Source organism: Daucus carota, chromosome 2, assembly GCF_001625215.2.
Source record: "Daucus carota subsp. sativus chromosome 2, DH1 v3.0, whole genome shotgun sequence".
Lineage (NCBI taxonomy): Eukaryota > Viridiplantae > Streptophyta > Magnoliopsida > Apiales > Apiaceae > Daucus > Daucus carota.
This window is the reverse complement of record NC_030382.2, coordinates 53,722,557-53,747,055: the sequence shown is the minus strand read 5'-3', so window position 1 is coordinate 53,747,055 and position 24,499 is coordinate 53,722,557. Positions and strand designations below refer to the sequence as shown.

General features: G+C 33.5%; 3 protein-coding genes, 1 long non-coding RNA gene and 1 other non-coding gene across 5 annotated transcripts; 4 read left to right on the top strand and 1 right to left on the bottom strand.

Annotated features, from left to right (window-relative positions):
• Window positions 1-1,148: 1,148 nt before the first annotated feature.
• On the top strand, window positions 1,149-4,148 carry LOC108206336 (calmodulin-binding receptor kinase CaMRLK). The gene is made up of 2 exons (XM_017376600.2): window positions 1,149-2,800; window positions 3,482-4,148. Exons 1-2 carry the CDS (start codon window positions 1,396-1,398, stop codon window positions 4,108-4,110), a joined length of 2,034 nt encoding a protein of 677 aa, XP_017232089.1. The 5' UTR covers window positions 1,149-1,395; the 3' UTR covers window positions 4,111-4,148.
• A 1,481-nt stretch (window positions 4,149-5,629) lies between these two features.
• LOC108206916 (O-fucosyltransferase 8) lies at window positions 5,630-9,752 on the bottom strand. Its single transcript, XM_017377347.2, has 10 exons — window positions 9,154-9,752; window positions 8,157-8,246; window positions 7,927-8,017; window positions 7,735-7,805; window positions 7,528-7,616; window positions 7,308-7,428; window positions 7,081-7,224; window positions 6,656-6,990; window positions 6,327-6,567; window positions 5,630-6,237 (listed from the first exon to the last, which is right to left on the bottom strand). Exons 1-10 carry the CDS (start codon window positions 9,541-9,543, stop codon window positions 5,929-5,931), a joined length of 1,881 nt encoding a protein of 626 aa, XP_017232836.1. The 5' UTR covers window positions 9,544-9,752; the 3' UTR covers window positions 5,630-5,928.
• A 3,276-nt stretch (window positions 9,753-13,028) lies between these two features.
• On the top strand, window positions 13,029-13,102 carry TRNAV-AAC (transfer RNA valine (anticodon AAC)). Its single transcript has one exon. It is a non-coding gene; the product is annotated as a tRNA-Val (tRNA).
• A 1,054-nt stretch (window positions 13,103-14,156) lies between these two features.
• LOC108209461 (shaggy-related protein kinase eta) lies at window positions 14,157-19,332 on the top strand. The gene is made up of 12 exons (XM_017380379.2): window positions 14,157-14,422; window positions 15,427-15,519; window positions 15,830-15,889; window positions 15,971-16,243; window positions 16,321-16,395; window positions 16,468-16,524; window positions 16,775-16,915; window positions 17,019-17,069; window positions 17,140-17,235; window positions 17,640-17,723; window positions 18,038-18,139; window positions 18,721-19,332. Exons 1-12 carry the CDS (start codon window positions 14,408-14,410, stop codon window positions 18,814-18,816), a joined length of 1,143 nt encoding a protein of 380 aa, XP_017235868.1. The 5' UTR covers window positions 14,157-14,407; the 3' UTR covers window positions 18,817-19,332.
• Window positions 19,333-21,845: 2,513 nt separating this feature from the next.
• LOC135150214 (uncharacterized) lies at window positions 21,846-22,577 on the top strand. The gene is made up of 2 exons (XR_010288496.1): window positions 21,846-22,168; window positions 22,261-22,577. It is a non-coding gene; the product is annotated as an uncharacterized LOC135150214 (long non-coding RNA).
• The last annotated feature ends 1,922 nt before the right edge of the window (window positions 22,578-24,499 follow it).

The window sequence follows — 24,499 nt, the reverse complement described above, 5'->3', positions numbered from 1 at the left end:
AAAATATTATGTTATCATATCGTCTTAAAAAGGAATTTATACTTTTTTCCTACTAAAAATTATAAGTTCAATATTAATAAATTTTTTCCACTGAAAAATAACATGATAAATAATAATATATTTTATTTTAATTTTCTAGATTATAACTTTTACTTTATAATTTATGTTAGTTCAAAATTGATAATATTTATTTTTAAATAATAACATATAGACGGATTAAATATGAAAAATCTAATTACTACTATAATTACTAAGTACTACTCCTGTTTGGATATATTTATTTTTAACTTATGTAATTTAATATTTTTAATTTAAGATAAGTTATTAGTATTAATTAATCAATTCTTATCTCAGAGAAAATTATTCTTTTATTTATCTTTTAAAAAAATATCCGTTGAATACTTTATTTTAAAAAAATCATTTTTATTAAATAAAACTATAAAAATAAATATAAATGAAAATAAAATGCCTTTTATATTGTTTTATAAAGAATTTAATAAATATTATTCAGTTTTTGTTGAATAAAATGCTATTATATTAAATTTATAATTTAAAAGTCACAAATAAATTAATAATATATTTTATCTTATATATGATTTAGATATACATATACCTATTTTAAATAATATATCAAATTTTATATAATGAATACTCCTCCGTCGTCCCATTTTAGTTGTCACATTTCCTTTTTGTTGGTCAAATTGACTAATTTTTTACCAAATATTACAAGTCACTTCTTCATTATTTTAAAAAACTGAAAATTACATCTTAAAGTAGATTAAAAATTATATCTGGTGACATATTTTTTTTATTTTTTCAATTGATAAAATATTAATAAATTTTAGTCAAATTTTGATCAATTTGACCGGCACAAAATCAAATGTGACAACTAAAATGGGACGGAGGGAGTAATATTTATAATAATTAATAGGATATTACGGGTATAATGGTCATAACTCATAAGTGGTTTAATGGTAGTATATACGATTGAGCGTGTATTTTGAGTGTAGAGTCAGTCGTGCGCATGGAGTCTAGCGAAACATTAATTAGTGAGACATTAATTAGGGTTCATCCAATTAATCTATCAGAGGATATAAATGTAAAATACTTGTGTGCACAAAGCAAAAATGATTTGCATCTCGCAACACCAAAACATTTTTCGAGAACCAACTTCCCACGGTCAGAGTCATGACTCGTTTGTTTGACAAACCAAATACACATACCTCTCCAACTCCATTTCATTTTCAAGCTCTTTTTTCTTAAATTCTAATCCACTATTTCTACCACATACACAATTGACAATACACCCACTTTATATCTCTACCTTTTGTCAGCCCATGGGAGCCTGAGAAATCTGCAGAAGTTGAAAAAAGTGGACACTTCTTGATTCACAAGATGAAGATACTTTACAAGCTCATGATTCTCATCTCATTTGTAGCACTTGTGGAGTCTTCATGCAATACCACAGACCACATATTAGTAACCAAGGCTTTCAGTTCTGTCACTGGATTCAACTCATCTTGGTTCAAGTCCATGGACTTGAACTGCACAAACCCCCATATATCAAACATAAGCCTCTCTTCCAGAAATCTCACTGGCTCACTTTCTTGGAGGTTTTTCAGAAACTTGACTCATCTTCACACACTTGACCTCTCCAATAATTCAATCAAAGGCTCTGTTCCAGCTTGGTTCTGGTCCATCCCTACACTAGTTGCAATCAATCTCTCCAAGAACAGCCTGGGAGGCGCCATTGGTTCCAATTCGACTCATTTTTCATCGATTCAATTCTTGAATTTGTCGCAAAATAGGTTCACAAACTTGGCTCGTTTGTCTATTTTCTCAAATCTCACAAGTCTTGATCTTTCTCATAATAACCTCAAAATCTTGCCTCTTGGTTTCAAGAACTTGACTAAACTTCAGTATCTCGATATCTCAAGTTGTAACATTTCAGGGAAGTCAAAGCCCATCTCAGTTCTCCATTCTTTGAGATACTTGGATGTTTCAAGAAACCATCTAAATGGTACATTTCCATCTGATTTTCCATCTCTTCATAACCTCATATTTTTAAATATCTCTTTCAACAATTTCACTGGTTATATATCCAAAATTAACTTTCAAAACTATGGTCATTTAGCTTATATTAATGCTGGAAATTTCAACAACACTTCTGAAAACATCCAAAACCTTCATGTCAAACCTCACCCTCTCTCCGCCCAGCCTATCAAAAAACACCAAAATCAAACATCCACAAAGCCAAAACCAGAACCCAAACCGGAACTGAAATCGAAACCGAAACCGAAACATAACCACTTCATCTTAGCCACAACACTAGCATCATCAACTCTAGCCTTAGCCATGTTGGTATGCTTATGTTGCATGTACAGAAAGATAAAACTAGCCAAAACAAACAAATGGGCCATCTCTAAACCTATCCAAACACCATTCAAGATGGAAAAATCAGGGCCATTTTCATTCGAAACAGAGTCCGGAACATCCTGGGTGGCTGATTTAAAAGAACCATCTTCGGCACCTGTAATAATGTTCGAGAAGCCATTAATGAATTACCTCACATTCAAAGACCTGATAGCTGCTACTTCACACTTTGGAAAAGAGTCATTGCTTGCTGAAGGCAGGTGTGGGCCCGTCTACAGTGCTGTGCTGCCAGGTGACCTCCACGTGGCAATAAAAGTACTGGAACATGCCAGAGACATCGATCATGAAAAAGCTAAGCTCATGTTCGAAGAAATCTCAAAGCTTAAGCATCCAAATCTACTTCCTATTTCTGGCTACTGTATTGCAGGTAATTTCAATTCGTGTCTGTTTTTATATGATTATTGCATGCATTTATGTATATTTCACCAGTTTTCGGTACAGATTTTATTTAGCTGACCTACCATATTTATGACCTTCACGGATACTATGCATGACAGCGACGACTTACTATTGTACACGTCAAATTTAGACTTTCAGGATTATTTGTAGTACTGTTATTAATTTTTTTACAATTTTCATCATGAGATTTTGTTTTTCCTGCAAGTCAAAATTGACTACTCATGACATATATGCAACAGTACAGTTAAACACTTGGGGGCCGTTTGACTGAGCTTAAAATAAGTGCTTCTTGCTTAAAATAAATAAGTGGAGCAGAAGTTAGAAGCCAGACAAGACTTATAAGTGATTAAAGTGTTTGGCAAATAAGCAGAAGTCCTGAAACAAAAGCTAGCATTCCTAGCTTTTTATAAGTGCTTCTTGACTTATTACACAAACAGTACGAAATAAGTGCTTCTAACTTATAAGCCCAGAAGTCGGCTTAAAAGCCGTAGCCAAACACCACCTTAAACCATCTTGATAATTGGAATACTGTTGTATCCATCAAATTTATATTGGTCTTATTTATTATTAAAATTACATTATTTAAAAATATTATAATCGAAAAAATACTTTGAAAAAATATCATATTACATTATTTTTTGGTATGCAGGCAAGGAGAAGTTAGCATTGTATGAGTTCATGGTAAACGGTGACTTGCATCAATGGCTGCACGAGGAGTTACCTTCCGGGGAACCTGACGTGGAAGATTGGAGCACTGACACGTGGGACCAGCGCAACGATATCGAATTCCGATCCCGCAACGTATCGCCCAAAATAACGGAGTGGCGCGTGCGCCACCGCATTGCCGTGGGTATTGCCCGCGGGCTCGCGTACCTCCACCACGGGCAGTCTAGGCCCGTGGTGCATGGACATCTCGTTACGTCGAATGTGTTACTATCGGACGAGCTGGAGCCCCGAGTTACTGATTTTGGAATAAGTCAAGACAGTGTCAGCGGGTCAACGGAGGCAGACGTGTATAGTTTTGGGACAGTGTTGGTCGAGTTACTAACGGGTCGACCAGGGTCTGAAGAGACGGTTGAGTGGGCCAGGAGATTAATTAGGGAAGGAAAAGGAGCCAATGCATTGGACTCGAGGCTGGGAGTGGGAGATGGCTCAGTGAGTGAGATGGTGGAGAGTCTCCGAGTTGGGTATCTGTGCACAGCAGAGTCGCCTAGGAAAAGACCAACAATGCAACAAGTTGTGGGTTTACTAAAAGACATAAATCCTGTTACTGATTAAAATTGATTTTGGAAATGCAATGTTTGCTATTTATTGTTTCTGTAGTTCTTAGGGTTCAATACTTCAATATACGTTCGTATCGAAAAATTTTATGTTCACAGAAAAAAATACAAAATGAGCTCGGATATTTGTTTTTACCAATATCCTTTGGTAAAAAAAATATTTACAAATTTTTTAATGCACAAATTTGTTAAGTAATGGATTTTTCTAGTGTGTTTAATAATTGTCATCGGCATATATCAATAATTACTTTTATTTAGATAAAATATTTTATTAACAAATATTTTTGTGTATGCAGGAGTCATTATTAGAAATTAATTAATAAAAATCTGTTATTTAATTAAAAATAAAAAAAATCGTTTAAGAAAGTGATGGGAGACAAAAAGGAGTGGGAAAGTTGTGCGCGGTGGGGTGGGTATGGGGTTTGTCATTTCAGCCTTGGAGGGAAAGGAGAAGACGGAGGATTCCACTAATGTTGTGTTTGGTTGGGGAGAATGGAATGGAATGGAATGAGTAAAATTACTTGGAACTAATAGAGATTGGAGGGAAGTTTTGAAATAAATTTAAGTGAGTGCAAAATTGTTATAATGAGATTTGAGAAGAAATTGTGGGTAGGAGAGAATGGAGCATTCCATCTCAAATTGAAGGTATGATCTCTAGCATATAATGTAAGGAATGGAATGGGGGAAGAAATGAAATTTGTTAATAATTGCTCATAATATAGTTTATTTTTCATTTCATTCCTTCCGAAATCATTCACCCCAACCAAACACAACATAATTGATTGTCTTTAGTGTAAGGATTGGCCATCATCAACTTGTTTATTTTAACACCTTTTTTCTTTTTGTTTGTACTATGTGATTTTCTTATAATTTAATTAGTTTGCTTTATTACCTTTGTTCTCTAAATAAATATACTAGGACTACTTTGTTTTTACACAGATCGAGTATTCGTGTTTTTTCATTTAAAAAAGCTTCCAAGAGGCATCAAATACTTTTTGAGTGGTGAGCGTTTAGCGGGAAGTTCAACCCAGGACTTTGATTAAATAATGTACTCCAACTCTATCCGACAATAAAATTGGATTACTTCATTTCATTGTGTATGCGTATTTCACGATCAATATTAAGATTGTAGATAACCGATTGTAACGAAGTTGAAAATATTGAAGCTAATTTGATGGAAATGCATATGTATGCATGCAAGTGGTTTAGGTAACCTAGTGGAGCTGCGAGGTGAAGCTAGTTTGATGGAGATGTTGATTTATTTGATAATGATACATGCAATTGGTTCAAGTAACCTTGTGGACCTGGGAACCGTGACATTGTGGTATGCCCTGTGTTGGATGGCAGATGTTGATGGTTGAAGATATCTTTCTTCATTCAATTCTGTTTGGATTTCGTATACAGGACAAGTTGAGATGCACTGTATACAAGACACCCGAGTTGAATGAAAATCATGGCAACTTCATTATCAAATAAATCAACATCTCCAACAGCTCAGAGATCATGTGAAGTGGAAATTTGACAGTATCATTGGTGGATTTTTCTTAATTGCTTCTAGAATTACATGGTGCCAAGAACATATACATCTTCCTAGAGGAAAATGTATGCTACATTAAGCAGAAGAAAAGGTGTAGTGACTATGGAAGTATCTCTCTTATAGCATTGCCTAACTACATGAGTATACAAACTAAATGAGAAAAAAATAATTCAGTTGAATCAAAATTCCCAGACAGTTCTCACCTCTTTTCTGCGATAAGGTTTATAATGCCCTGGTGCTGGTAGGGGGACTAATTCTTCAAAAACATAGGCAAAACCATTAATGAGACTTGCACATGCATTCTTTACACCTAGGTTGTCTGTAAATGCTTCGACCAAAACTCCTCACTCCAACTCGCTGACCCTCCTCTATCATCTTCTTAACTCTCTCTTCGAAACGATTCCATGATATGGTCCCATTCTCCAACATAATTGTTGCAAGCCTGTTCTTGCTAGGCCTCAAGGTTGGAGCATGGCCTCCACCAAAATATGTTCGAAAACCAGACACAAGTGATGATAATTGACTACCTGAATCTGTCATTGCGAATACATCTGCAGTTGCACAAGCTATAAAGTCCAGAGCTGCCAGCTGCAGTCACAATGAATAAATCTCGCGCATTAGACGTGTATAGACTGCATGGCAGTATAGAAGATTTAAGATTCTGGATAGTTTGGTACCTGAGAAGAATAATTCTTGAAAGGTGCAAGCTCATTCGGTGTGAGGAAGTCTTCCTTTGTGACTACATTTGGGTAGAGGCTAGTGAGGGGCTGCAGTCTCGATTGGCCTCCGTAAATCTGAGAACCAGCAAGGTATATGAATGTGTCACGCTTGAAATTGAGAGCAGCAAGAACGAGGGCTGCTTCTTCTGGTGTCAGAGGACATTTTCCTGTTCTCCTCAGCTCTTCTGGAGAAACAGGCCTGCAGAGACGGACACAAAAGAGCGTAAATTAGGCCACTGGTACCTCATGTGCCAAACTTGTATAATGTGAGCTTTTTTAGCACATACTTTGAAAGTTTCAGCCGCTCAATGAGCAGAGGAAAATGGATTTCTCTGTAAGATTGCAGTTCTTTTCTTTCTTTTTCTCCTCCTCCGAATTCACACAGTGAATACGCAACCATGTCAATTTCAAATCTCAAGTGCAAAGCAAGATACTTTGGAGGGCCATCTTTAGAACTATTATTTTCCGAAGGAGCCTCTGTGATGAAGTTTCCAAGTACTTCCTTATCTATCAAGTTTGTTGAGACATCAGATTTTCTTATCCTTTTTAATATCAATGAGCCAGCTTCTTGTATCTTAGGCACAAACTTTAGAGCATGGAAGTTACACTTGCATCTCAGTTTCTGCAATAAAATTATGAACTTCTATTATCCACATGACAGGACTATATTATGATTATTAATATATATAGATCGTAAAGCAATGCTATCTACCTGGAGTTCATATGGCAGTGGGTCGAAGCCTAGTCGGTTCCCAAATCCAAGCAAGTGCACTACTCCATTTTTCAGAAGAGGAGGTAGAACTATATTAAGATAATCAAGAGCTGTTGCTTCCTTAGGAATATCCGCATCGGTGATCTAAAGTAAGTTGAAAGAACTTAATCAAGATTCAGGTTCACCTATAGTTCTTAAAAAAAAGCTTTAACAGAGGAATTCCATACTAGACTACCAATTGCTTCCAAGTCTAGAGAATGCAGATGAGAAGGGCTCTCCTTCACAATATTTACTTCGTCCTTCAGTGAATTCACGAAATGTTCCTCTTGATAGATATCACCAAACTGGCTGCACTCCCAGAGTATCAGAACAATGTATCATAGATGGACACTATTCTTGTTCGTCACAGATTTCAAAATATATAGTATCATAGATGTAGTCACAGACCTGGGATCGTTCCACACATTGCTAAAGAGAAACTTGGGGATAACTAAGGTTGCATTCAGTAAAGTTGCCACAGCAACAGCATTGCATACCTGCAGGGACAAGGTTGAATTGTTATTATTTCGACTGTCAAGGAAAGTAGCAAATCAGTTCCCTGCAAAAGGCTAGACTTCATTCAGAGACTTATAGCAAGTAAACACCTATACTCACAGCAACTCGTTGTTGATTTAGACCTCCATTGGCACTAACCAAAATGAATCCAGTATTGTTCCGAGCTTGCCCTACACAAACAAGCTCAGACAGATAAAAAACCAGTGAGCAACAATGTGATTGTTACAATGCTGACCAAGAAAATAATCAACAAATTTATGGTCCAGAAAAGCATGGTGTACGTTCTTGTACCTTTTGCACTCTTTCTATCAGCACAAGGTTTCCACCGTGATGCCTGTGGAGGTTCTTGCCAAAACGTTGTCGGGTATTGCTTAAACTCTCTCTGTAGCAAACAGAGACACCAATGTCAACACAAAAATAGCAATTATTAAGCATCTCATTAATCCTTATGCCATGTTTATGCACATGTGTTAATTGTTACTATCCGTGGACTGAACGAATAAAAGGAGCTAAGCACTTGCCTCTGCACGAGCACTATAAGCCAGATTTAGGAGACGGTCATACATTCGTACTGGAGCTTTCTCTTCGGTACTGTAAGAATTTTTATTCTCCTTAATACACACAAAAATACAATAACACTGAGATTAGTATGGGTTGCATTCTACCCTTTATAATTAAAGGCTTGGAGAGGTGCTTATTGATATTAAATTGAAAAAGTACAAAAAACATGATTGTATGAGCAGTTCACCATGAGAGTTTCTAGAATATATGAAACATCCAACAAAAAAGGTAAATTTTTACCTCAGGCTTAGTTGATAAAGTCTGAGTTGAACCTCTCTTAAGAATTGTTGGATCAAAAAGGGAAAAGATGATGGAATCATAGCGAAAGAGAACTAAAATCAACAAAATTGTTGAAACAATCAACCAAACCAGTAATCGAAACCACATTTGTCGACTCAATAGCAAGCCCCAATGTTTCCAAAATCATTCTTGCCGATAAAACACAACAAACTTAGTTGTACAAGCAGTACAGACCACCATATAGCAAGATCACTAAAAGATTCTCAGAGCTTTAAGTAACATTGTTGTTTCTGAATCAGATAGTGACTGTAGTTTAGTATAACAATGTATGTGAATTTGTGCAGCAGATGAGTGAAATCTAAGATAACTAGATATTAAACTAAATATCCAGTACTCAAAGATCTTGAAAAACTGACTTGGCTTTTTAAAATGCAGTCAAAGAAAATAGTAAACTACATGACCAGCCAAGGTTTTATGACCAAAAGGGTAATTAAGGAAGATTATCAAGATGACCCTTCTTATGTGCCATAAAATGTGCAATCTGTTTGGGAGAAGAAGATCCACCATAACATGGTTTGGACTTAGTTTATTCATGTTGGACTCGCTTACAGGACTATATCACACTATCCAATAGTATACCACAAACTAACATGGTTTAATTAACTCGAAAGAGTTTAACATTTGTTTAAAATGACAAGAGAGTATTTAGTATCACACCTTTGCAACAACAGAGCCGCTTGGAGATGAATTATAGTTGACAGCAGACGGATTAAAAATGGAGACCATAATGGAGTCCAAAAGAAAAAGAAAACCCATCAATCCCAGAGTTAATAAGATGGTGCCAACATTTTTTCTGAGCCAAATAGTATTCCTCTTCCCAGCATAACCTCCTTTGCAAGCACCAAATTTTACGGAATCATTCTTTAAACCAGTAAAGAGAGAATCTCTGTTCCATTTAAATTCTCCTCCTGACAATCTCCTCCCAAGAAATGGCTCACCATTATTCTGCAGTTCTGCAGGCCTAAACTGATAATCCTTGGACACAGATGCTGGACTTGAATTCGGGTTTTCGGGACGTGGACTCTTGGGAAAATCTTGCTTACCCATCAAGTTGATTGATGATCATCCAATATTCTTGGCAACAAATGCACAATGTTTGTACTTTGTAGTAGTGAAGTTCAAAAGAGCCAAGAATTGGCGTACATTACAATGCATGCCTCTTATTTTTAAAAAACAATAAGTTTTGAGAAACTTATGAGGTGGCTTGAGTCTTGAGTTTGGTAAGAAAGAAGGTGATGAAAATGAAACATGGAAGTCTAGATTAGAAGTGAAGGGAACAAGTTGGTGAAATGGAAGTGCAAGACGTATGAGCATGCATGTGTACCAAACTACTATCGCTAAATAGAGAAGGAAGAAAGGTTGAGGGCTCTTTCACAACCAAATTTACACCAAACTGTTTGAGACTGATGTAATACTTTCTTCTTCGCCAATGTTTGCCTCTCAAGCAACATCTCAGGGGTGTGCAAATATAAGTCAAACGTGATGATGAGCTTCAACTGAATATTTAGTCATTTCGAGGAAGAACATAGGTTTCAGCTTATGAAGTATTACAGAAGGATCCATGTATTGAATGTGACTAATTAAAAGAGCAGAGTGCTACGCCCACAAAATTGGGTACAGAATTTTGCACAAAATGAGGTGGCGTGTGGGTACAGAATTTTGCACAAAATGAGGCACAAAATGAGGTGGCAAGTGAGGTGGAAAGTTTTAACTGGTACTATTAATGCATATACAGGGGGCCCATTTCAATCAAAAGTTGACACATAATCATTATGTGAAAGTTTTTGTACCCAATTTTGTGCATCTAGCATTTTCTCTAATTAAAATTTGGGAGTCATTGGTATACTGCCGTTACTCTATGAATTATGGTGCCTTTAATTGTTAGTTTTGTTAATTTTATATTATATTAAAATATAAAAAATTTAATTTGATAGATTATTTATTTAAATGGTGAGATCGCTTCTATTAATATATTCATAGAAATAAAATAAATTATTTAAAAAATTAACAATTTTTGGATTCAAGTCAATTGTTTGATTCATTTTCAATTTTAAAACAACTTGGAATTTATTAGACAAACATATATTTTTAATCTAAAATGGAAGACGATTTTAAGCCCAAGCTCTAAAGTCACTGACTCTAGTCTTATCTATAATTAGTAGTTTTGTATAATATTTTTTTATTATCCCTTTAATCACATTAATATATGATATTAAAATAAATTTATATAAATGTTAGATTCAATTCTTACAAACAACATATTAAATTTTAATTTTTGTAATATTTAATTTTAAATAATTAAATAAATTGGAAATTCTGATAAATCGTTAAAAACTACTGGTGCTTTACTTTGGTATCTGGTATGAGTTTGAAGAGAGTTTGAAGAAAAAGTGAGATATATAAAATATGAAAATGTGATGAATCAGTATTCGGCAAATTCTCTTAATAATACTACTCTCCCGTTGTCTCATCATTTCTGTATGCGTCAAAATTAATAATTTTTAATAATATAAAACACTAACACACTAAATACTTTCCTCCACCATTTACATTTAATAAAACACCGTTAATAATTGGCATTTTTCATCTAATTTTACTTATTATTTTTTTCTTTTAATACTCCGGTCCCATTTATTTCTACACAGTTTCCTTTTTGGATGTCCTATCATTTTTATACCTTCCAAAATTAATTAATTTTAATAATATAAAACATCGTGACACCAACTATTTTCTTCCACTATCTTCATTTTATAATAATATAAATACCGTTACACCCACTATTATCCTTCAATATCTCAAATCTATTATTGAATGTAAATGACATTTTTATCTTATTTTACTTATTTTTTATATTTTTTATTATTTAATTTTACTTATTTTTTATCTCGGCATCCCAATAAAATATATACAACTGACTGGTTGGGAGGGAAGAATAATCATTTATATCCAATCGGCAATCACTGCCGTCAAACTCACTGAAGGTTGGGCTGTTCATGGTCTGTTTTCTAATAAAAGAAAAATAATCAGCCAGTGTGATTTGATAAGAATTTTAAAATTTTGTACTACAAGAAATGGCCTAAACGAACCAATAAAATGTGGCGCATTTATGTTTTTAAAAATAAAATTTTTCATTTTGTCAAAAAAAAAAAATTTCTTTTTCACGAGACGCATGAATCTCCTTAAATATATACCGAGTTAAACGCATAGCACACTATATTGCATTTTAATATTTTGCATATCCAAACTAATGAAATTTGTTGCTGCATGGGTTAATTATGTGATTATTTGTTTATAATTGATATTTCATATATATATATATATATATATATATATATATATATATATATATATATATATATATATATATATATATATATATATATATATATATATATATATATATATATTCTAGCATATGAAATATGTTTTTTTATAACCATAATAAGTTCTATTTTTATATTTTAAAAAAATATTTTATAGCTGTAACTTGTTGCGAAAGATGTTTAAACAGGAAAAAAGATGCTCGTTCTAACACTTATAAGTCCAGGGATTACAAGTTAAGAGCACTTATTTGTATTATTTGTGTAATAAGTCAAGAAGCACTTTTATAAAAAGCTAGGAATGTCAACTTTTGTTTCAGGGTTTTACTTCTTTCCCAAACACTTTAATCATCTTAATTTGTTTCTAAGTCTTAATTTGTTTCTAACTTCTACGACACTTTTTTATTTTAATCAAGAAGCACTTATTTTAAGTTCATCCAAACTGCCCTTAATCATGTTGGTTATGCTTTTTTATGTTTGCTTGGGAGTGGCAGCTGCACAATTTAGAAATCATAATTGTGTTATTATTATAAGTAATTGTGTGCAAATGATATACATTATGTAGTCTGTGAGCTTGAGTTCAATTTTATGGGGTAATAATAACATTAATATCATCATCGTCAAATAATTAGATACTTATCTAAAGTCCAAATATAACACCCCACTGCATACAACCACTTTCTTGTCTAGATAGATGGACCGTTGAACATGTACTTATAGCAGCGGCCCAACCCAACTTATCCTACATTATCTGTCTGTATCCTCAGGTCCGGTTATCTTAACTTCAAGTTACACCTGTTTCCTTGACCCTCTTAAATTTATTTTTTTGTCAGGCCTCGTAATAATTAAATAAATTTTATTCTTGTTGAGTCATGTATCCAAAGTGTAGTGTGTGAAAACTTATATAAAAGCTTAAATCTGATCCTCTTAGTTGTTTGTTATTTATAATGCTAATTATTTGGTATTTTTTTTTGTGATGTTTTGCCCGTACAAGTATATTTGAGTTTTTTTTTTTTTTTTTAAACTTGTTTTCTTTGAAAGTGGATTTTCAAGAAAATGAAGAATACGATGAGTACTTGTAATTTACAAGAAGTTAACTTCTATATCTGGTAGCTTGCAGTTTAAATTTAAAAATTATAAAGAGGAACTAAAAATTATAAAAAGAGAATGTTGAAGAATACATTAATACCAGCTATTGACACTAATATAACTGGTTTCGTGGTGTAGTTGGTTATCACGTCTGTCTAACACACAGACGGTCCCCGGTTCGAGCCCGGGCGAAGCCAATTTTTTTTTTTTTTTCCTTTTGTGCTGACAAGGAACAAGGTAAAGGAATCTTTACACTACGATTTTATTCAATGCCCACTTATAATAAATTGCGAGTCAAATGCAATAAAGCTGGACTCAGTATAGCTGACTAGGTAAGCAGTTTCTGATTCAGAACAAATCTCCCTCGCTTGTAGGCCGGTTATAATCCAGTCTATACCAAAATTATATTGTAGCAAAAAGTTAATGATATACTCCTATTTCATTTTTTTTGTCCAAAAAAACTAATATTCTATATTTTGAGATAGAAAACACTTTGTATGATATTGTAAATGCATTCCACTAACATATGTAATAATTTTGTAAATTTTACTTAAAATTTTATCTTTCTAACATGTTGAAAATAATCTATATTTTGGGTTAAATTTATGTCCATGAAATTGGAAATACATTCCATTGACTGAGTGTATAATTTTATAAATTTTCCTTATTAACCCAGTAAAAAAGTATTTACCTTTTCAACATGTCAAAAAATTATATTCAAATGTTTACTAAAATTAAGCATATCCCAAATAATTTGCAAGAGCTTTTTCTTTATGAGATAACCTTTATTCACAATTTTCCTCCTTTTCTTTACTTTCAGGAGGATAAGGAGGAGGAAGAAGCGGAAACTTTGCTATATCCATTCCTGTATTTTTCCATGTTCACAATGCATTATGACATTGCAAAAGAAAGAATAGAAAAAGAGTTGCAAAAGATAAATTGACCAGCAAAATACATGCCATTTCTCTTGCAATATTATTGTTACCTTTAAAACTAACTTTATCTAATTCAGAAAACTTTTCCTTATTTTATTCCGTCTTCGTATACTTTTATGAAAAAACCAAAACCTCCCAATTGTGAATTCCCCATTTTACCCCTACTTGCCAAACCAAACCAAGACAAACAAAGATACAACAAGATGGGTGATAGGTGGCCGTATCATATTCAGAGTTGAGCACAAAAAGTCAACCAGTCAATCATTCTTTCTTGTAAAACAATACATCAGCAAGGGTGTAACGGTCATTTAATGTTATGGAGACAAAGACAAGAAAAGGGTAGAGAGAGAATGACCAAAAGATAGAGAGAGCTGGAATCACATGGGAGTTGTTTGGCTAACGGGGCCTTTTGTTTCTCTCTCCCCCTCTCAACAATAATGAGCTAAACAGGAAAAGTCTTTTATTTTCTCTCTCTAACCCCATTTCATAGAAATCAGAAAAATTGAAAAAAGACAAGATTTTTGGCCAAAAGATTCAATTTTTCTAGCTCTCCCGGAGAAAGGCTTCATGGCCGACGATAAGGTACCATCTTTTTCACATTTCCCAAGAAATTTCATGTACTTCTTGATCTTGTGTTTTTGTTTGCTTTTGGTTTGGTACCTTCTTGTATGTAATCTTGATATGTAAAGATTTGGGCTTTTGTTAAAAAGATGTTAAATTTTAGATCTTGTAAGCATAACCCATCATATAAATCTCAATGTTTTGGTTTTTATGTTTTTGTTAGTTGAACATATGAAAACCTTATTGTTTGGATCAGGTTTCTATGAGGTTTGTGTCAACTGAAACTATGTGACTTTGAGCTTATTGGAGTCTCTATAGAAGTAATATAGTCTTTATCAATATATATACACTCTACATACAGGGTGATACTAGCAGATCTATGAAATATGCTGGGTTTGAGTCATATGAATCTTGTAGATTTGTGCAGTTGCGGTTCGAAATATCTCTCTCCCCCTCCCCTCTCTCTCGCTCTCCCTCTCCCTCCCTCTCTCTCTCTCCCTCCCTCTCTCTCTCTCTCTCTTCCTCCCTCTCTCCCTCTCCCTCCCCCACCAACCATGTTTAACATTTTTTGCTGAAACTTGGTGTATTTTAACAATTTAACACATCTATTACTACTATCTTTATGGAAAAACCTATCGCAATACTGCATCTTAAGAGTATGGTTAAGGTTGGTTTGCTTTTTACCCTCATACCATACTTCCAATTGGGATAAACTCAGGCAATTCGGTTAATTTGTTATGGTTATTTTTACTCTTGAGTTTATAGTTGAAAATAATCTTTACACAGGTGGTTGTTTCTGGTTGCCAATTATTTTGAGTTTGTAATTATATATGAATGATCTTTGTCTTCTTGGGCAACCCTTTCTTTTAATTGCCTTTTTGTGGTATAGTAGTTTGTTATGTTTATGCTTGAGTTTTATAGTTGAATTTGACATCTTCACACAGGTGGTTGCTTCTGCTTGCAGATTATTTTGAGTTTGTAAATTATATATGAATAATCTTAATAAAATTGTGCTGACTTTGCAGGAGATGACTGCTCCTGTAGTTGATGGAAGTAATGAAGTTACAGGTCATATTATTTCCACAACCATTGGAGGCAAAAATGGTGAACCAAAACAGGTATATTTTACTGTTTTAAACATATCAAAATGACTGTTTTGAAGTTCTTAGGCAAAGAAGTATAATTTGTAGTTAGTTTATCTTTCATGATTAGCTTGCTTTCTAAGTTGGCCCAATCAAGGCAATAACTTTTACATCAATCCTATCCTGCCTGTTCACTTCACATTATATCTTGAAAGCATCATATTAACTACAAGAATAACTACTTAATTATAATATGTAGAAGCTTTTAATTTTTGATTAGCTGAGTTTTTGGGCAGTAGAAATTTTAATATTATTATATTTCACATTGTTTTGATGCTTTGTGTAGACTGTTAGTTACATGGCAGAGCGTGTAGTGGGAACTGGATCCTTTGGAGTTGTATTTCAGGTATGTTAGTTGTACTGAACATAATTCTATTCTGATAGTAAGAATGTTTGCAATATTTGCTGATGCTGGTCTTCTGTTTAGGCAAAATGCATAGAAACTGGAGAAACAGTGGCTATAAAGAAGGTCCTGCAGGACAGGAGATACAAGAATCGTGAATTGCAGTTGATGCGCTCAATGAATCATCCGAATGTAGTTGGTCTTAAACACTGTTTCTTTTCAACTACCAGCAATGATGAGCTATTTCTAAACCTAGTTATGGAGTATGTGCCTGAGACCATGTATAGAGTGTTGAAGCACTATAGCAATGCAAACCAGCAAATGCCACTGATATATGTGAAACTTTACACATACCAGGTGTGCATTTTGCTTTCTTAATGTATTCAATTGTCTCCACTCTATTTACTCACCTTGACTGAATAATACTCTTCCAGATTTTTAGGGGGTTGGCATATATGCATGCTGTTCCTGGAGTATGCCATAGGGACTTGAAGCCACAGAATGTTCTTGTATGTATCTCTCTTATTTATAAAGTTATTTAAGACCTGCGACTCTTCTCTTGATATTTGGCTTTTCTACAGGTTGATCCTCTCACTCACCAGGTTAAAATCTGTGATTTTGGAAGTGCAAAAATGCTGGTATTATTTCGATTGCTTTCTGTGGATGACTAGTGATACCATATTAATTCGTTGTTTAAAGCAATCATGTTGCATGTTAGTGTATCCAGTATCCATGATATGTTGAGTTGCATATATTTAATTATTTATGTAACTTGCTTTTGTATTTTTTGCATCATTTGTTTGCTCACAATATACTCTGGCTATATATACACAAAGTGAGAATATTGCTATCATTTTTTTATTAATTTAACCATTGTTTACCTTTCAGGTGAAGGGTGAAGCAAATATTTCATACATATGTTCAAGGTTCTATCGTGCCCCAGAACTTATTTTTGGTGCAACAGAGTATACTACTTCAATTGACATATGGTCCGCTGGTTGTGTTTTGGCTGAACTGCTATTAGGCCAGGTTGGCCCTTCTTTTACAGTGTCTCCACTTCGCTGACCCAAATTTTGACACTTTCCATTTTAATGCTTGGCATCTAATTCTTATAATTTTTAAACTATTTCAGCCATTGTTTCCCGGAGAAAATGCTGTTGGGCAGCTTGTGGAGATCATCAAGGTATAAGAACTAGAAATTGAATACGGTGTTTTGTCATCTCTAGTTGTAATTCTAATGCGTCATCTTACAGGTTCTTGGGACACCAACTCGGGAAGAAATTCGATGTATGAATCCAAATTATACAGATTTTAGATTTCCCCAGATCAAAGCACACCCATGGCACAAGGTATGCTCCTAATATCTGAAGACGCGTCTCAGAAGTTCTCCCATTTTGCAACATTCAAAATTTTGAGTACACAACTTTTGCTGATTTGACTCAAATATTTGAGATTTTGTTCTTTCCTCGTTTCAATCTCACAGCTGGTCACTAATATAGTAGATATAAAGCAGCCATTATTACAAAATACATATTCTCTAGTACTCTGGTTTTGTTTGTGTAACCTCAATTTATAATCTGAAGTTGAAGAGAAAATCTTTTATTCAAAGTAATAAGTAGGTCAGCCTTCTTGCCAATTAAATTCTGAAGGCTTTGTTTCAAAAAATAAACAAAATCTTGTACTTCATTTTGTCTGCTGTAATTAATTCATTTTAACTTGCTCATCTTAGTTAATTGTTTCATCTTGATCTTAGGTTTTCCACAAGAGAATGCCTCCGGAAGCAATTGATCTTGCTTCCCGACTTCTGCAATATTCACCCAGTCTTCGTTGCAGTCCTGTGAGTTTCATTATGCTTTCTGTTTGTTATGTATATATGATAGTTACCATCTGTAAGAATAAATCTGTTTCTAATATTCAGTCTTAGTCTCTTAGATGTTCTTTCAATGAAATTAATGCAGAATTTCAGAAGTAGTTGGATTTTGGTTTGTCCTGAAATGCAAGTCAAGTTAAAAAGAACTTTCACTCTGTATATTAAATAATTGGATTTAGTTTGTCCTGAAATGCAAGTCTTGGATGTTCATTCAGTGAAATTATGTGATGCCTATTGTATGTAACAGTCCCCTTTTCTTACTATGGCTGTTCATTTTGCAGCTGGAAGCATGTTCACATCCTTTCTTTGATGAGCTCCGTGAACCCAATGCTCGTTTACCAAATGGTCGTCCATTACCTCCACTTTTTGACTTCAAGCAAGAGGTGTGCCCCCTATTTATTCATACATGTGGCTTGATGATAGGATGAAAAATGCTCTACTTCAACTGTTTCTTCTTTTTACTACTCATATTCTCAAATATTTGATACGAGTTGCTTTGAACAAAATATAGCTAATAAAATTCATATAAACTATTTTTAGCAAGCAATGGTACTAAAAAATTGGTCGCCCCATTTTATGTCATTAGCAGCTAAGCCTTGCAAAGATTTTTAAAATGGATAAATAGCGCTTGCAAATTATAATGTCAGATGTAACCTTAGTTCCAATCTCTTTGACCACCAGTTAGATGTGTGAGGGACACAAATTTGGCACTTTACACATTGTTCAATCTGATTTATTCAAGAGAATTCGATACATAGTGATCCATGTCCCTCTGTGGTCCATGGTATTGCAGTAGAGAATTTATAATGAGTCTGTGATCCCAGTCATGTTGGGGTTAATGGTGCGCTTGACAGATGAGGGTAGTGCTTTTTCTTACAGCTTACTTTGTGATTTATTTGGCTTCATATGATCTATATTCTCCAGTAAGTGTTTGTCTGATATGCTGAAATATTTGTGGTTGCAGCTATCGGGAGCATCCCCTGAACTTGTCAACAGACTGATACCTGATCACGTAAAACGCCAAATGGGTCTCCAGTTTCTGCATCCAACCGGAACATAAAGTGCTTAGGAGGGCAGACAATCTGGGCTCAGATTCTTAAGTATAATGGGATGGACTCTTTCTTATAATCTCCCTTTAAAAGGATACTGGAGGAGCATCATATTTTGGTTTACCTGGACTAGTACAGATACTGTGGCTGGATGGCTCCCCTGCCTGTTACGTGATGCTTTTTAGTTGCTATTTCTTCCACTGAACGTTTATCTCCATCAAACAACCGTAGTTGCCATGAAGAAAGAACAGAAAATGAGTTCTTTTTGTATATTTTGCTTGTACTAATCAGAAAGCTCCTTGTGCAAAGTAAAAGTGTAGGAAGTTAAGAAGGCCAGAATTGCCCTCCTAAAGAGAAGGTGGGCAAAAATGTGAGTCCTGGCTACGGTTCTATTCCACGTCTGTTTTGTCGACTTATGTTCATCAATGCAAAAGAATCCTGTTTGTTGTGCTCGAAGTTGCTTGTATCATACCAGTTTTGGGTTTCTGTTATATTATGTATATATAACTTTTCTGCTATTTGTGAAATGTGGTTTACACTTACATTCAGAAACTTAGAACTCATATATATATTATGTGCTACTATAATGCTGTGTGTTGTCCAGGATTCGTTATGATTATGCAAATGCCTTTAGAAAAGATGCTAAATATCTGTTTGCGAAAAATATAATCCCCAGCCTGTCGCCACTTCACCAGAGGAATTTTGAAAGAGCCATATTTTTTTTTTCTCAGGATTTGCTTCAATATCATTCTGCCAGAATAAAACTAATTATGTAGTTCGTTTGGTACATATTATGCACAGAGCCACTATAAATCCATGAAATCTAAATGATCTTGCGTATCAACATCCCCTCATTCCATTTCTTCTAAATGAATGAAATTTAAGTGTCCAAAATTGTTGGGGACATTCAGACTGTCAAGAAAGAGCAAGAATGATGAGATAACTTGGTAACTTATCATCTGTGTTATCGAAGGTCATGCTTTTGATTCTCGCGGATCTCTCCGAGACGGATTAATTAATTGATAAAACATGTATCAAAGGGTGACTAAAGAAACAAATCAATATACTTATACAAAGGAGAAGCGAGGGGCGTGTAGGTGGCGCCTTTCACATCGCTCCGTTTTATTTTTCTAATTTTCTGGAATTTTCGGATGAAAAATATCAAAAATTAGAACTACTTTTTCAGTTTCGGATATATTAGAAACAAATTTCTGATTTTGTTTTCAAATTATTTATGAAATATAATAACTTGAAAGTTTTAATCTAATTTTGTTTCTATATAAAGGAGAAGCGAGGGGCGTGTAGGTGGCGCCTCTCACATCGCTCCGTTCTATTTTTCTAATTTTCTGGAATTTTCGAATGAAAAATATCAAAAATTAGAACTACCGTTTTTGGTTTCGGATATATTAGAAGCAAGTTTCAGAATCTAATTTTGTTTTTTATTATTTATGGAATATAGCAGCTTGAAAGTTTTAATTTGATTTTGTTTTAGGTTATTTAATTATGGGAAAGAGTAGCACACAAGTCTATCTGCACCTATAAATACCCCTGTAGGTGGTAGGATTTTGTATCATTTAAACACAACCTACTCTCTCAATACCACAACCCTACCTCTTATCGGTGATAGTTCTCTTGCTCGATTTCTAACTCGGTGGTGTCAATCTTCTGCTGCAACGATAAATGAAGGCTATTTATACGGTATTAAAAAAAATAAAAGTTGTTGCAAGCAAAGGTAGTTATAGACCGCTATGTGGGAGTCGACAAATCCAAACACGGGAGAAAAATATAGTCTTGACATGATTTTGATGGATGATATCAATAAATTAACTATTAGTTATGTATGTTTGTTGGTTATTCTTTTATAATATTTGTTTTGTTCATCGGGAATGTTTGTTGTTAATTTTTATATGATTTACTTTGTATAGAAGAAAATATTATTCATGCATTATCTGTTTGTTCCGTTCAAGCAACTTTTAAGTGAAGACTGTTTATACAGTATTAAAAAATAAAAGTTGTTACAAGTAATGGTAGCTCACGGATTCAAGTTAGATGTTTTTGTGCACAATCAATCCAAAAAAATTGAAGGAAAGTTACAATGTAAGAACATGATTACTATGAAAAAAATTTAAAGTAAAATTAAGATTCGTCGTGCTTTAAATTGTTAATTACGTGTAGAAATTTATTTTCATTTTTTCATCATGAATTATAGTCCAATTTTGCAATTTTATATAATAATATTGGTATTACATAAAGATTTAATAATATAAAATTTGTTTTATCCTACAAATATTAATTTTTAATCATTAATATATTTTTTATAGACGTCTACAAAATTATTGCATTTTACAAATATTAATATTGAATCTTTAATATAAATTTTATAAGCCGCCGCAAACGCGCGGTTTCTCAACTTACAAAACCAAAACTAGTAGTATAAAGATACAAATGGACCAGCACGCACCCAAAACTTGGGTTATAAATGATCAGTCCTGCATCCCCCTTAAAATTTTCAAATGAAAATTGTGACAAAAAAATAAAGGCCTGAGCTGGAAATAACATAAACAACTTGAACTAAAACAACAACATTATGTTGTACTCCCTCCGTCCCTATTTATCTGTCCACTTTGGAAGTAAAAATTTGTCCCTATATATCTGTCCATTTATACTTTCAAAACTAATTTAATGATAGTTTTTCAAATATATCTCCATAATTTCAATTTTCAAGGCTTGACTTATTTAAAACTTGGTTGAATTCATGTTTTCAAGACATAAAGTAGGGGTATTCCACCATTTTCAAGATATTAATTAGAGTTATTTAATGGAAAAGTTTACACAATCAAGTATTCCTTGGTATGTGTTTTTTTTTCCAAAATGGACAGATAAAAAGGGACGGAGGGAGTAAATTATAAGTATATATAGGACTCTAATCATGTCACCCACGTCCCAAGTCTCATAATTGCACACATACATGATACAGCCATACACGTCCTTATTCCCAATCTCCTGCTTCACATCACCCCTATATATAATTCCCATTCTATCTTCTTGTCTCCTCGCCCACTCTCAAAACTCACATTCTCTTTTAAATTTATTTTTGAATATTTTCAAATGTCCATTTCGAATGCATCTTCCCTGAGAGTCCAGAGGGTGTCTAAATCCGTGTCAACCAGGCTGTTGATTAAATTTTCTGATTTATCCGATTGCGGTTTCGATTATTCGCAAAGCGGGTTATGGTCGCCTCCTGTGCAGCGCAATGTGTTCCTCAATTCGCCTGGAATCATAATGTCGGAACATGAAATGCTGGACAAGTTGCATGATATTATGGAAGCGCGAAGGAGAAGAAGATATATTGTTTGGTTCAATGTATGGGGGGAGTCTGTCTTTTAAAAAATTTTCTTACACGAAAAATAAGATGCGTTACTAACGATCATTTTTGTATTATTATAAATTTTCAGGCGTTTTGGTGTTCGCCAAAGAGAAGCTCATCAAGTGTGGTCCGGGCCAACAAGTGTGATTGCTGATGGCAGTCAAGTGGATAATGTTAGTCCTCAATTCACCGGCACTCGGAGGAGCTTAAAATAAAATTTATATTGTATGTGAACTGGTGTATTTGTAGTTTAAGATCATCTGAAGCTTACGGGAACGGTTTTAGGATAAGACGATCACCATACATTCGTAAAAATATATTTAAGTTCTAGCTAATGTAAAGTTGTAAATACGACATTTTTTAATTTATAAATACATTTAAAAATGTATTATGATTTAAAATGCATCTGTGTTCTTAATTGTAGAAGGTAGGGATGGCAATCGGGTCGGATCGGGTCGGGTTTCATGAAATCCATATCCAATCCATTATATTTCGGATCGGATCGGGTTCGGGTTTGGATATTAAAATGTAAAATCCAAATCCAATCCGTCGGGTTTTTTCGGGTTTCGGATCGGATTCAGGTTTCAACCGGATATCTTAAAAAAAAAATTAAAAATTATAAACCTGTCTGAACTATGATAATTAAGTATTTTTTTTTCAAAATTAAGATTATTGGATTGGATTTTATTGGTTTAAATTAGAATAATATAAACTTAAACCATATTAATTTTCATTATTACCAATATACAATATATTTTATACAATATATTATTAATGAAGTATTTGTCTTAAATAGAAATCCTTATTCCTTTAACCTAGTCTATTGATATTGAGAGTATTATATTACATTCATCCAAATAATTAAATATAAATATGTTATATATATAGACACACACACACATTCATATTAAATTATTTATAATATATATATAATATTCGGGTTTTTTTCGTGTTTCGGGTTCGGATCGGGTTCGGATAGGATTTCGGGTTTCGGATCGGGTTTCGGATCGGTAGAGGTCATATCCATATCCAAATCCAAAAAATTTCGGGTACAAAAATCAAATCCATATCCAAATCCAAATCCAAAAATTCGGGTTCGGTATATCCAAAAATTCGGGTTTCGGATCGGGTATCCGTCGGATCGGATTATTTTGCCATCCCTAGTAGAAGGGTGTATTAAACTGCGATTTTAATGTATTATATATAATTTATGTATTTGCTTATTTTAAATTTTGCAAGTCAGAAGTTGGAGGCTAGAAATGCCAATTTTTTTTGAGATTTTTAGTAAGGCACATTTTATTATGAAGTTTCAAATTTTAATATGCAATAAACTTTATTTTTTGATAAAGTCTCTTTTGTTTTAATAATTTGAATTTATTTAATTTAGAAATTTAAAATACAAACTACCCAAGTGATTTGTAAGTAAAAAAATATCCAAACACTTTTAATAACTTGTAAATCAAGTTCACTTATCACTTATAATTCATTTTTTTATTTTAAACAATTAGTCACTTATTTTAAATTATATTAAAAAACTCAAAATATTTGCGCCCGCCTATAATTATTCGAGGGCGAGTCGCAGTGATTTCACTCCACAACAAAAAGGTCTTAGTTTTCTAAATATCTTTGAGCGTGTACGATAGGCAGGACGGAAATTAAGTTGAGCCAGGATGGTCTAAAATTTTAACTTCAAAAAAATAGTCGAATTGATTAGACACAACGTAATTTAATATGCACATTAAAAGGAAAAAAAAAAACCAGACGTGTAGGGTAAAGAATCATTAAATTTGGAGTAGCTATTTCGAGAAAGTACTGTAAATGACAAATTATTAAAAGTCCTTCGATCTCACATATCTACATTTATATTTATATTTTTAACGTGAAAAATGTAAGATATTTTAAAAATTATTTTCAATTTGTTAATGGATCTTAATTGATGATTTGTTTTCAAAAAAAAAATTGATGATGTATAATAGTTTTGCTAATAATAATAATGAGATCTTCTTATACATATAGGTCCTTATACATATAGGTCCTGTTTGGGAATTAGCTGTTAGCGAATTAAATTAGATGTTTTGACTAAATGATTGAAATAGATGTTTTGATTAGCGGATTTATTATAAATTTGTTTGGAAAATAGCTGTTTGATTAGTTTTTTGTGACACATATCAGAACTTCTAACCTAAAAAACTCCTCAAAATAGCTTTTTGAGCCAAAATTTTTATTTTAATACGCTAACTACCAAACACTAGCATTAGTGGATTGAAATGGTCAAACTTCTAAATCATCTCAAACTTCTAATTTTATTCCAAACCTCTAACTTCAAA